At 40.2% G+C, this 13,975-nt stretch overlaps 1 protein-coding gene across 4 annotated transcripts in view; it reads left to right on the top strand.

Moving 5' to 3' along the window:
• Positions 1-13,975, top strand: part of ntm (neurotrimin) — a 276,837-nt gene that overhangs the window by 200,454 nt on the left and 62,408 nt on the right. For 2 of the 4 annotated variants that reach the window (XM_016673599.1, XM_007556486.2), the window contains exon 2: positions 647-737. In XM_016673599.1, the coding sequence (XP_016529085.1) occupies positions 647-737 (91 nt within the window). Of the gene's footprint in view, positions 1-133; positions 738-13,975 lie in introns of those variants that run through there. The other 2 variants (XM_007556488.2, XM_016673600.1) reach the window with 2 other exon arrangements.

Genomic DNA, 13,975 nt, shown 5'->3' with positions numbered 1-13,975 from the left:
AAGCAGAAAGCGCTGCTGCTGAGAGCCAACAAAAGGAACAGAAGATCTGTTGGAGACGAAGAGAATCGGGAACTTGGCGTCTCTCTCTCTCCTTTAACACCCCTGAGCCCCCCGTCTCCCTCCTCCTCTCCCGCACCCCCTCCTCGCCTTGCATTCAGTGCTAGATGAACAGCCTGTGTGATCCACGATCCTCATAGACGCACTGAAGGGATTTGCGCTTATTGTTTTGGAATTTCTTTTAATAAAGAAAGAAAGAAAGAAAGAAAGAGAGAAAGAGAGAGAGAGAGAAAAACGCACTTTGCTTTCGAATGACAGCAAACAGTAAGAGTGTGTGTTCCCAGACAGAGAGACAGGGTCGGTGTGTGTGTGCGTGTGTGTGTGTGTGTGTGAGTGTGGTGTGCTCACCGCGACTACCTGCACACAGATTTGGATTAGGACTAATGAACTGGGGTTGAATTATCTCCCAGGGCTGTTGACCAGACGCCTCGTTGTCTCGCTGTGGGAATTCTTTTTTTTTTTCTATCTTTTTTTCTTCCCCCCCTTCCTTTTCGGATTTGAACGATGCCCGTCCGGAGATCTTCTGTCGCTTTTCCCAAATGCTCACTTCTGGTGTCGCTGAGGATTTTGCTTCTTGTGCTTCACGCAGGGTCTCCGGTCTACAGCCAGGGGGATTCTCAGTCCGACAACAAAGTGATGGACAACATCACTGTCCGACAAGGAGAGACGGTCTTCCTCAGGTAAGCGCAGATGAAGTGATCTAACAACGTGGACCTGCATTGTGTGTGTTTTTTTATTTTTGTTTTGTTTTTTTGCTGCTGGTTCTCGTTTCGGAGTTGCTTGTGTTGAAGTTGCGCGTCGCGCTGCCTGCGGGCTTCACCCGAAGGGATCGACGTGAAGGGAAGCGCAACTTAACAGGTTGCCTCGTTTTTTTTTTCTTTTATCATGAAGCAACCTCGGGTTTAAAAGAGGGAGCGGGATTCCGCGGGATTAGTGCCAGAAAGAACATTGAACGCAGAACGAATAGCCTGCTTCTAATCTCCGACAGCTGTCAGTAACACTCTTGGCTGCGTTTGCAACTAATGCAGAGTTTAGTGGGGGAGATGATTGTTTTCTGAGAAGACAAACAGCTGGTCCAAGTAAGGCAGAGGGGAGGAGGAGGAAGCGGCTTGGTCATCGAGCAACACTGACCAGAGCTGACCTTTCCCCTCCTCTGCGCTCTGAGGGAGGCTCACTGCACTCACACGGATCTAGGTTGTGTCCAAGTGCCGCCGGGCTTTGGTGAGCAATGATCACAGCAGTGTCACTTTAACAGTAGATGAACGTCACAAAAAAATCTACATTGGTTGACAAGTTCAAGTTATGAGAGATCGTTACCATCACTACTAAAAATGAGTGGGGGAAAAAAGTCGTCATGAAATAAGCTTATTCATTTCATGGTCGGTGAGAAAGATTTTGGCTGTCAGGATTTTTTTTACTTATTTTTTTTATTTTATTTTTTTCCGACTTCTCAATGATTACTTGCAAAACCGAAATACTCCAGCGGTGTGAGTAGTTTTGTAGCTACTCGGTTTGCAGAATCAATTTAATACACAAACTGGAAACTTTCTTATAAACCTCTTCAGGACACTGGTGTTCAGAACACAGGCTAACCAGTGTCACCTTTATTCCTGTCGATTAACAGGAAATGGGTTTCATTTTGACAAATGCATATATATATATATATATATATATATATATATATATATATATATATACACACATATTCTGCTGTGTTCCTCCTCCTTGGTGGATCCGGTCCGCCTGTGCTTCTCCATGCTCTGTGAGCTGTTTGTGAAGAGCTCAGACTGTAGCTGCTTCACTTCTGCATTAAAAGGAGACAGTTTCTGGCGAGAATTCGGTCTGGACATCTCCCAGTGGGAGCGGGCCTCGGGGCAGACCCTCTAGATTAAATCACACTTCCGCTTTGGGAACGAGTCCCACCACCACATGAGCAGAAGGATGAATTTGAGGGCAACAACAACAACAACAAAAAAAACCCAAATAAAAGTCTCTGAACATCTGGGTTGGTAAACCTGCAACCTGCTCTCAGATGGGCAGACTGGCGTTAGGTGTTTGCTGTAAAGGTCAGATTTAAATACTGTGGTGATATCTCAGCTATTAGTTACGACTGTATTGGTGATTGGAACTGTTAGATTTAACCGCTAGAGTACAGATAATTGCTGCAAATGGCGGCGCTTATTAAAGTGAAAAGGCAGATAACTTTTCTATTTGTTTGAATATTTGAAGGACAAGCTAAAACAGACTACAATAATTATCACACATTTGCTTTGCTTACAAATTGTGAACTTAATGGCAAAGCTTCAGATACTTTTACAAACAAATTGTGACGTAAAGCATTTTCTGAATTGTTGACTGGTTCGTATGAAGGGCGCCCTTCTCTTTTCATGTTTTATAGTCATAATGTCTGTCTGTCACACACTGCAGTCAATTTGTAAGTGCAGCTCTCATTGTGACCAAGCTGCCTTTTTAGTTTTTCAGCTTCGACCAAAGTCGCTGCAGAATCGCTTCAGCCGGCTTCCTGCATCAAACTCCCAAAAGCGACTGTGCTAGAAAAAATGACTTAATCTTCAGAGTTCATCCAGAGTGTGATGCATCTGAAAAAAATAAAACAAACAAAAAAAAAAAAAATTGAGCAATATTTTTGCTAGCTGGAGAAAGTGAGACTTTGTGTATTATCAGCAAAAGAAGTGTTATATTTATTTCCATTTATTTAGGTATATTTCAGTGGCACATTTAAAGTTTGCATCACAACCAAGTAACCATGTTACATTCAGATGATATGGACATTTTGTAAAATAACTTAAAAGAAAGGTGACTTCGCGTTATAGCGCCATCTGACACCTTGAAATGGGTCTCTGTCTCTGCAGAGCAGCTTTTGGTTGCCAAAGGAGATTATAAGATAATCAGAGCAACACAACATTGTATAAACTTTAAAAAAAATACACCCTGCCCCCTATAGAGGATTTCATTGACCATGAAGTCCTGAGGAATTTTTACTTGCAATTTGTTTCTTAGGCAACAAACGAAGTCTGGCTCCGTTGGGAGCCGCCAGCCTCCAGTGCTCAATGTAATTGTGAAAACTTAAGTGTATTAAGTTTAAAGTCCCATTTCTCTTTGCTTGTTATTTGACCCGATTTGAACAAGCAGCTGAGGAACAGTTTATCTTAGCGGGAGCTCAGCTGTGAGCACTCACCTAGCAACCTACTAGAACCGCAGCCGAAGTGCGCGCCAGCACACACGGCGCTCTGAATCACGTAACAATGCCGCAAGCCAATGTTCAACACCGCTTTATTGAATTTTCACAATGAAGATAAGGATCTATTCATGAAGGCAGAATAAGAAATTGCTGAAACAATACGGCAGGGCAGAGACTCAGTGGCACCTCATCTGCATACAGGGCCAGAAGCGCTGCCAGTGAGCGCAGAGTGAAACACACACAGAGGACTGGTGCATTGGAATCACCAATGGCTCTACATTCAGAATGGTGACTGATATGCTAAATGGAGGAGCCAGGAGTGAGATCTGCTGTTTTATTCCGGTTTGCATGTTGAGCTTCCTGCTGCCTTGCCCCTCCGCCGACTGCTGCTCCTCCATAAGTTTATGTTCATTAGAGAATTTAATATTCTACGTTTGAAATTAAGCAAGGTTAGTTAGTACTGCGAAAACAACCTCGCTTTTCTATTGACCAGAAAATAACGCGAATTGAAGTTGCAAAAATAAATTCACTCAACGGGAACTCCAACCTAGAAAACGCATTTCTCGATAAAATGCTGCTGAGTTGAGACCAGGTGGTTTTTCAGCTGTATTGAAATAGATGTGTGTCACGAAAACGCAATCAGAGCACTAACACGGTTTGTTTTTCACCGACAGTCGATCTACCAAAGCTCTCACAGGTTCATAAAAAGTTACCAGTTACTCAAAAATGTTGAATTCGTAGCTCTTCTGTAAAACTTCCAATTGCAATTTTCCCAAAAAATGCTGGACATGTAGGCGCTCGTCCTACGGCACACGAGCTTTGGGATGGCTGACAGATGATGATAATTATAGGAATAGGTAACATTTGTTTACATTTGTCTCTGCTGTAATTTTGAATCGCTTATTCATGTAATTTAATTGTTTTTCTTATTTTAATGGAAACATCGCAGTTGTGAAATTTTATGGGGTTTTGTTTTGTACGTTAGCTAAAGAAAAAACTTTGCGTTATGAACATTTGTAACAGAAACACATCTAGAGTCACACATGTGGACTAGAACTGTAGTTAGATTTAATACATTAGAATACTACTGAATAGTTCATTTATGTCAGTAAATCAACTAACCAGATCAAACACAGTATTTAAATTAATTAAACAGACTGACATTTTCAACTCTTTATTTCTGTTTACTGTGATGATTTTCCTATTACAGCCAATAAAAACACAACATTGAAGGTTGAAAGATTAAATTAGACCAATTCAGAGAGGCATTTTAAATGGTTTACTATGTTTAATACCTGCGCAAAGGGCTGGTATTATGTACTTTTTCAGCCACGTTGTGCCATTTTACAGCACAATCCAGTAACTGTGTTATGGTCAGGTTTTATAAAAGTGCTGTATATATCAAACGTAATTAAAAAAGATATTTGACATCACAATTTGAAGTTGGCTTTTGCACATTTAAGAAGCTGCTTCTCTTTCCGTCATTCTGTCTTCAGCGTGTCGTCACTACAATGCTCCTTCATCATGCTGCTTACAACCATTCTGAGGAGCTTTGGGCTGAGAAATAGTTTGTATCATAAGCTCTGCGGATGTGCAGCTCCACCAGGTGTCAGCTAAGTGCTGCTGCTGCTAGTCTGGAGGATCTTTGTGGGGAATCCATGGGGGGCGGAGCTCTGTGAGGGAGAAGCCCGGTCACTCCAGGAGCTTAGCGGAAATAGGCGGAGCTTTGTGGAAACAAGCGGTGAGACACCCCGAATGGTTGCACAGAGAGATTCAAGGATTCTTTAAACAAGCATGGAAGAATCGAAGCAACACTGACGTCATAACGTGATGTAAACCTAAAAAAAAAAAGTGGATTTTTAGTAAAAACTCCCCAGTTAGAGGTTGTTATTTTATCTGGTGAACACACCTCATCAGAAAGTAGACTGTAATTTATTGAACATGACTGCAGACAGAATCAAGTGCAATTGGCTTCAATACAGGCAGAATGTGAACCTGGCTTTGCCAGAGGTGCAAAATTAAAATGGGAAGTGTGTTATTTTTACTATAAATGTATGGCCACAGGGTAGTTTGAGTGTCTGTCTGTCTGGAATTTATCCCAGGTGGCTTAGTCAAAGACTAATGGCCCCAATATATCTACCACTATGCCACACACCACACCATAAAGAAACTATAATGTTACCTTTCGATTCTTACTCTGGTCTTAGACGTTATCTTCGATCTATCTGCATGAAAAAGGGCTGACACAGTAAAACACAGAAATTAAAATATGACGGTGAAAGACTAGGCAAGCCAGTAATGTCTTCTGGATAATACTTTCTTTTTTGTCTCATCCCAGTCTTACAGATGGCAAGTCGGAAGATGAAATTCCTCAGTAGTTCATATATACTGTGGACCGCATGCAAGCAAAGGCTGCACCGTTGTCAAAACATATGATGTACAAGACCAAGAACCACAGCAGGGGAGCGAGCAGAAATCAGAATCACCTTTCTGAGAACACGTGTGTGTGTGTGTGTGTGTGTGAGAACACGTGTGTGTGTGAGATAATATTATCAGACGGAGGAAGAGTCCGACTGATTGTTTAGCTGATACTTTGTGCTTGCTGGAGAGGCTTCAATGTCAGGACTTTCTTAGAGAAGTTTCACCAGAACATTTGTATTCAAGTTACTTTGATTGTTTGTAATTTAATCTGAATGTGATGTTCAAGACGAATGGATTTAATCTGAATTAGTTTCAATTTGATTTGGGCCGAGTTGGACCAGCTGGTAACAGTTGTTCTAATATGTGTGAAAGAAGTGAACGAACTACGTTTTAAAAGTGTGTTTTGGCAAAACAAAGCAATTTTCACATTTTCCACATTATGCCTACTGCCACGTGACTGAAGCAGAAAAAGAAGCTTTCTGTGAAGAGCACAAAAGACGGAATCAAAAGTACTGTAGTGAGTGATGAAGGATCACATTTTTCACTTAAAAAGAGTAAACAGACAATGCAATTTGGACTTGTTTGTTTAATCAAACACACGTAATTGTATCTTGAGGGGTACGTAAGAAAACGGTGAAGAGAAGTGGCGTCTCCATGGCGATCTGGTTTGGGTTCTTGCCTCGCGGCTCGGAGGTTCTCAGCTCCAGCTTGGGTGGTGCTTTTTTGATTTCCTCTGAATGCATAAGTCATAATATGCAAACCGACTATTAGTGCAGACATGTGTGGGTGTTTCTGAAACATTTATTGAACTGCTGGGAAATGTTATGTCACTCAGGACTGTATAAAAAAAAAAAAAACGTATAACCTTTTTCTGGCTATCTGAAGGTCTGTTTGAATTACCGCAATAATGTCCATTTGCTAAACATCAGAGCAATGAATCAGACAATGTATTTATTTTAGAAGATATTTCCTTACCCTCTCAGTTTCATGATTTCTATCTTTCTTTCACATTTTTATATATCATATGATTAGTGTTACCTTACACAACTTTGTTCAATGTAAATGCTTTTCTGACTTTTTAGTCTCTGAGTTAAATGGATGCACACTCGGATGTAGTTTAAGGCAATACTGTCATCAGGGGAACGTCAAAACAAATCAGAGAAGATGTGAGGAAGAGAATCGTGGATCTCATTCTGGTTTTCCCATGGGCATAAATTTCAAAAGTTTTAAAGGTGCTTCGTTCATCTGTTCAAATATTTGTATGACATTTTAAGCGGCATGCACATTTTTACCCGTCATTCCGTCTGTACCCCGGAGAGGAACATGTGTTGATACGAAGTGTGTGTGTGTCAGCCACAGAACAAAAGCGAAACATCTTGTGAGGTCATTATTCACAGTGAAAGGAGCCCTGCTCCAGTTTGGGCTGAAAGGCCAGTAGGATGGGAAAAAAAACAAAACAAAACAAAAACATTATTGCAAAAACATCACATATATTCAGGTTACAGGTTGCAGATGTGCAAAACTACAAAACCTTATTTTTTACTGACATTTCCAATGACCTGATGAAACTAAAATTCATCCAGCCATTACCCAAACTAGCTCATTCAAGGAGATTTTTTGCCTGGTGTGGATCTTCAGAGGTCTCTTCTGTCTTGTCTAATTTAAAAAGATATAGGTTTTTATGTCTGGGATGGACTTGCAGCCTGTCCAGTGTGTACCCCACCTCTCACCCGTTGACCACTGGAGATAGGCACCAGCCGCCCTCGGGACCCTTCAAGGATAAGCTTGTCAGATAATGTATGGACAGACAGGTATATTCTTCAAAACATGCGCGTAGTTTGCCAAACTGATTGAAATGTATCATGAATTATTGATTTATTTATCTGAGTATCATCACCATACCTGTGGAAGTTTTACTCCATGCGGTCTAAGTTTGTGAACTAGAAGCATGCAGTAAGGAGAATCGACCCGAGCACTAAACCCTGTGGTACTCCACAAATAATTCTGGAGCGTGAAATAAATGTATCATTACCTTGAAAAAACTGGAATCAGGTTTCAGGTGATCCCGATGGGTTCAAGTCTTTCTCAGACAATGGTGAGATCAATGTACCAAATGGGATATAACAGGACAAATACAGACACATGAGAGAAGGATACCCTAAAGTACGTGAATGAAAATCATGCAGTTTACAGGTAATTCTTCCAAAGTAAAAGTAATGGATGTAAGACTCAGAATATCTCTCAATCTCTACTTTTCTCTCATTATTCTGACATTCAGTAAACAGAAATAATTTTGCATAAGCTGATTCCAAATACTGGAGATATTTAGTCTAATTCAATGAGAATCATTATTTGGTTGCATTCTTTTCAATAGTGTAGGGAAATATGTTGTTTCAGCTGTAGCTCTTTTGTAGCTTTCCTGAAACGTTTTGGGGCCTGATCGTCTAAAGGTTTTTGCATTTAGAAAACATATAAAATTATTTCCATAGCTGATCTACAAACAATACATGAACAGAACTGGGTCAGCAAGTGAGGAGAATTTCATGGGCAGAAATGTTTTTGTTGTGTCTGCCTTAACGAATAAGCAAAACATACAGCATTCCGATCATCAGATAGCGAGGATATTCTTCGGGCAATACTAAACCTGAGTTTCATACAGATGTTTAGAGTCTTTTTCTTTAGATTAAATGCACAATAATTATTATTTTTTATCATTTATAATATCCCCAATACCATGACTTTCAACATCAGCCTTTTTTCATGGCCACTCTGCTCCCCAATGCCTTTCATGATGACGCAAAAAAACGAGGAAGGTCTGCAGAATCCATACGCATGTATCCCATTGCAAACCGAATCTTTGTGCATCGTGTGCACCTTCCAACCCTCTGCAATTTGTCTTTGCTCACGCGATGCAGCGCTCCTTATTTGGAATCTTTGTAGATCAGGCTCCCTGGTCTACATGAGAAGGACAGTAACTTGAATAAATCAGAGGTATGTTTAATTTTTGAAGGCACGGCGTTCTCCGGTAGACGAAGGAAAAGACAAAACGCCTCCCGAGACGACATGTAGTGAATGTCGCCACCCCGGCCAAAGTTGGCCGACAGCCTCACGAGACACTTATCAGCCTGCACAGACCATGTCGGTCCGAAAAGCCACACCATGTTAACAATGATCCAGTCTGCGTGATCGTCCATCTGTTACGCAGGTTTTACGCTTCATGTCAAAGCTTTTGTTCCCATGAGCAACATGCTTTCGTTTGCCCTGATATTTCTTTTGTTTCTTTCTTTGTTACGTTAATGAATTTGTGTCCCTTACGTCACCACGCCGACAGTCAGTCAGCCAGAACTTCCTCTGCTGCTGTTTTCCAATCCTATCTTACAGCTGAAACATCTGTCTTTCAAAGAGGACGTGCATTTTATTCCTAAAGCGTCAAGAGCCGAGATCGGAAAGCAGTCATTTGAGTTGAGAATGGCAACAATTTTCTCCATAATTCCATTTTTCCCCCACCTCTCCGTGTCGCCTGACTGCCATCCACTCCCACCTATCGTCTTTTCAACTGAGTGAAGCTTTCAGCATCAAAACATGAAGATTCCAGTTAGTTAATATACAATTTTACAAACTGACTTCAGTGCTGTTTATTCAAATAGAGTACCTCCAAAATAAATGTCTAACTTAGTTAAAAAAAAAAAAATAATGGCTGGGTTCTCACTGTTGACAGTCGTACAGTTCCATGTACAGTAGACGTGATGATGATCGTCCACCGTGTTCCCATCATGCTATAGCAAACCTTATAGGAACTGTACTGATTATCTACAGCATGAAACAGAAGCCTGATATTGCTTTGGCATTCTTCGTGCTTCTATAACTGCAGAGGGCACAGGCAGCTGACCTCCAATGATGGGGTGTAATATCTGTTGCTATCAGATAATCTTGTTGCTCCCATGGGGACTAAATGAATCAGCTCATCCCACACCGATCGTATCGCATTTGCTTCTGATTAATCTGGAAAACAGATCAACTCCGTGGTCGTTGTGCTTCTGCAACGTTTCTGAGCAGATCTTTTTTTCAGTCTACAGGGCACATCGTCTTGTTTGGCACGGCCATGGAACGACTCTCAATGATTTACTTGTCTCAAGACTAAGCTAATAAAAAGGAACAAGATATTTTCAATTAAAATTTCTATTTAAACTTGTGGAACAAACAATGCAGTTTGACAAAGGGAATTCAAAACCTTCGCTCTCATAATAGGTTAAAACATTTTGAAGTTTGTGCACTAAAACAGTTTGAAAGAAGTTTCTTTCCAATTCGCCTTGGTTCTTGGTGTTTCATTTAGTTCCTCTGTTGTTGTTAGTGCAGCCAAGTCATTGTCAGAGCACTGTGATAAGTTAGGTCAGAAATGTGGGGTTTGACAGTCCCTGCCCTCTAGATGGACAGTCTTACCCCCCATTGGGGGAAAAAACTGTTTGGTTCTGGGTTGGCTTTCTGGGAATTTCAGTGGGTTTTCTTTAGTTTTATCTTTTACGGACCTCAAGTTTAATTCAATTCATTTCAGTTTATTTATACAGTGCCAATTCACAACTATAATTTGAGAGTCAGGAACCCAAAGATTGGATTGTCTTATTGTCTTGTTTTTTGTTTTTTTTTGTTTTAGATTTTTCTTTTCTCAAAGGTTCCCATTTTAGTTTATTCATGTGGTTCTCAAATAAACAAACAAAAACAAAAGCAGCAGACCACATCAAACCACTACATAACAAAAGAGATCCCTGAAGACGACCTTCACTCTGAATCCTAAAGCAGGAACAAAGAATCATCCTGCATTCTTGTTCTACATCTGTTAGTAAGAAATATTACTTAAAGTGTGAGTATGTGGCAGTGCATGCTGGGAAATGTACATGGGATAAATGTGTCTGTCTGCATTTTTTCATTTATTAGAAGAGAACCAACTCTGGTACCTTATGTGGAACATTTTTGATCAAATGTTAAAAGCTTTACGGTTTTATTAAAAACCATTCAAATTATGGTTCCGGAGATCATTTTACTCCCCCCGCCCCCTCCCAAGTACGCTGGATTAATTATGCTTCTGTTGAAGATTCTTTTTTTTTTCCTTTCAGATTTGAGTATCATATTAGACTATCTGTGAAGAAATATGACAGAGACAATGTTGGACTTTTTCAATAAAAAAAAAAAAAAAAAGAAAACTTGTCAAAACGAAGTTAGTAACCACCATGACATCCCACCAATGCTCGTCTCTGCCCCACATTGCTCCCATACATTACACCCCAGACGACGAGTCTCAGATAAATCATCGCTTCAAGATCCTCCATAATGGTGGAGTACATGGTTAAGAATTATTCATTCTCCCTGCAGAAGATATCCAAGAATGACCGAAACCAATGTACGGTAGATACATCATGAGCTATTGTCTTCCTAACTGCTTACAGGCCTCCAAGTCAAACTTTATAATTCTTTTCAGTAAGTTAAAGACGAGAATAATTATGTACAAGATGTATTGCTGGGTCCATTGGAAATTGTACTCCGGTTAAGGTTGTAATTTTTCCAATAGCCTTTTCCCACAGATTAATTACCTCTGGACAATCCCACGTCATGTGCATAAAAGAGCCAATGGTTCCTCGGGGTCAAAACGAGCCATATGGATCAGAGACTAATCCCATTTGATGTCTCATTCTCTGCATTATACATGTTCTACGAAAGAATTTCAGATGCATAAATCTGTCACTGGGGTTCTTGGAAACATTTGCGACGCCATCCCAAATGGATTCCCAGTCTAACTCCTTCCCTGATGTAGGAGTGCATTTCTCAGAATTGTGACTAATTTTTTTTTTGGAGACATTTGTATCCATCTTAAAAGTGGATGCCCAAGAAACCCCGTAGGCTTCACAGGCTGATCTTATTCTAATATAAAATAAACGAGAATGTTGTTGCTGTTAGACTAATTCTTGAAAATTCAAAATACCATCTGCTCCATTAACACCATTCAAGGTGTTTTTACCTGTCTTGCCAATTTTTGTGACCAAATGTTGTCCTTGTAGTTAAGATAACACAACTAGGATTTATACCATACATTTTTATGCTTCGAACACTGCCCAGTATTATTTTAAAGAAATGTGTTTTTAATAAAAAGACACAGAAAATTGCAGTGTGATGAATAGTGACAAGTATTTAAAAGAGATAAGAAGTCATTCAGCCATTTGGTATTATAAAAAATAATTCCAGTATCACTTTGATCAGGTAATAATTGTTAATATTCCTTGATAAAATCATGCATTGATGCAGTGGAAGAACTAACTGGAAAACAGATAGGCAAGGTCCATGAAAATCTATCCAGCAGCAGCTCCTTTCATTTTCTGGTCATTCAACTTTATACACTTCTTGGCTGTATCCTAGAGTCAGCTAGGCTGGTTGCCATGGTTTCTGTTCATTTCTGCTTGACTTTTGTCAGCTTCTGTTTGGATCTTTAAGCACACATAAAGTAGTTTTAAAGCAAAACAAAATAATCTGAAGTTCTCAAATATTGAACATTTGTTAGGACTGAAATGTGTAGGATGGATTGTAGCTGCCAATTGTCTTACTGTTAAGCAGCTGAGCAATGAGGGGGGTGCTGGTCAGTTTGCCTCTTCACCATTCCATACCATAGCAGTTTTGGACATTTCTTGCTTGATTTAGTTTTCTGCCTGAGGGCAAGTTGCACCAACCGTGCGTCACTTCATAACTGCAGGGCTGCAGGCTGATAATGGAGCACTCAGCATGTTGCTAATATTTAACTGATGTCTTTTGCTTTTGCTGACCAACACGTTTAATACGTCGCTGTCGTAAATATGGAAGATTTATCGACCTGCTTAAAATGAGAAATAAACATCGGCGTCAACTTTCAAGACGCTTCACCAGGGGTGTGGTGTTGCAGTGAACTCCCTGCTCCGTGGCACAGCTTGTAAAAGGCCTTGCCAACATTGTTCGACTTCACCAGTTTTCTCCAGACAGCCTCCTTGATTTGGCCACTCAGTTAAAACCTGGACATTCTTACAGCAGATTTGAGCTGTCAACACTAATTTATTGTTTCGTTCTCAGCCATGATTGTTCAAGTTGTGCTAAGGGAGCTGAGCGGTTTTGTTTGTGTCTGCTGCTGTTGCACATTGTGCATCAGTCTGGGAAGATTTTAAACAATTTAATGGAAATGAGTAAAAAAACAAAACAAAACATGTTTTTGGTACTGATTGTACCAGCGCATTCGATATTTTATCAACCCTGCTTTGCAGGGTTCTGTTAGCAGACATAATTGTAACTTAAAACTTACACTGGTTTCATTTAGCAGCAGATGGAGTGGAAATGTACCGTGGGCCCTCGGTGTTTGTGGGAGTTAAGGAACGAGTATTTTAGCTCTCTGAGCTGCATTTTTGTTTGAATATTTTAGAAGTTTACGGTTAATTCTTGTAGGCTTTGATGTAACCCACAGCTGGTAAAACGCAATCTGTTGAAATATTTTATTGTCGTATTTCACACCAGGCCACATCAGGGTTTGCACTGGAAGTCGAAGTAAACAGAAATCATGAGATACGGGCGCAGAAATTTTGTATAGATTAAGCAAAAGTTGACAGGAACGACTGTTGGCATAAAGTGTTAAAAAAACGATTTGCTAACTGTTGCATTTGGCATTTCTCATTTGGTCGTATCCTAGACAAGCTTCACCTCACCGTGTATAAAAGAGCTGCTTCTGTTGCTCGTAAAGTGGATAAGATTGGGAGCTTAGAACAGATTGCTTCTGTCTTTTAGAAGCAAATTGGGAAATTAAGATGTATTGGGCTCTGAGCGCTAATAATGCCTGGAATGTTTGTGTACAGCGTTTGATATTTTATTGATCAGCAATTGTAAATCCATGATCGACTGACCTGGAAATCAAAAATCTCATCAAATCATGCTGCTGTGAAGCGTTTCTCAAAGACTATACCTTCTGCCTCAGTAGCAGGACTAACCAGACCCATTTGTGGTTTACGGTTGTGTCAGTGACGTTAACTGACTATTGTAATACCTCAGGATTTTTCATTCTTCTACCTTTTTCATAGTCTCTGGTCCACTGGTTTTGATCCATCCGTTTTGTATGGATACAAACTTATCCAGAGTCAGAGAACCTGGCTTTGCTGAGCGAGTTGATACCCATCATCAAAGTATCATTGAACGTGACAAAAGAAACCCTGAGTGTATTGAGCTGGCTTTGTAGTTCTGGCCTCTGACAGAGAGAAGCAGAAGAAAAGAGTCAGAAAAAGGAAAACTTCCCAGCATCCA

Source organism: Poecilia formosa, unplaced genomic scaffold, assembly GCF_000485575.1.
Source record: "Poecilia formosa unplaced genomic scaffold, Poecilia_formosa-5.1.2 Scaffold79, whole genome shotgun sequence".
NCBI lineage: Eukaryota > Metazoa > Chordata > Actinopteri > Cyprinodontiformes > Poeciliidae > Poecilia > Poecilia formosa.
The sequence above is the reverse complement of the archived record's forward strand: the minus strand, read 5'-3'. Positions and strand labels throughout refer to the sequence as shown.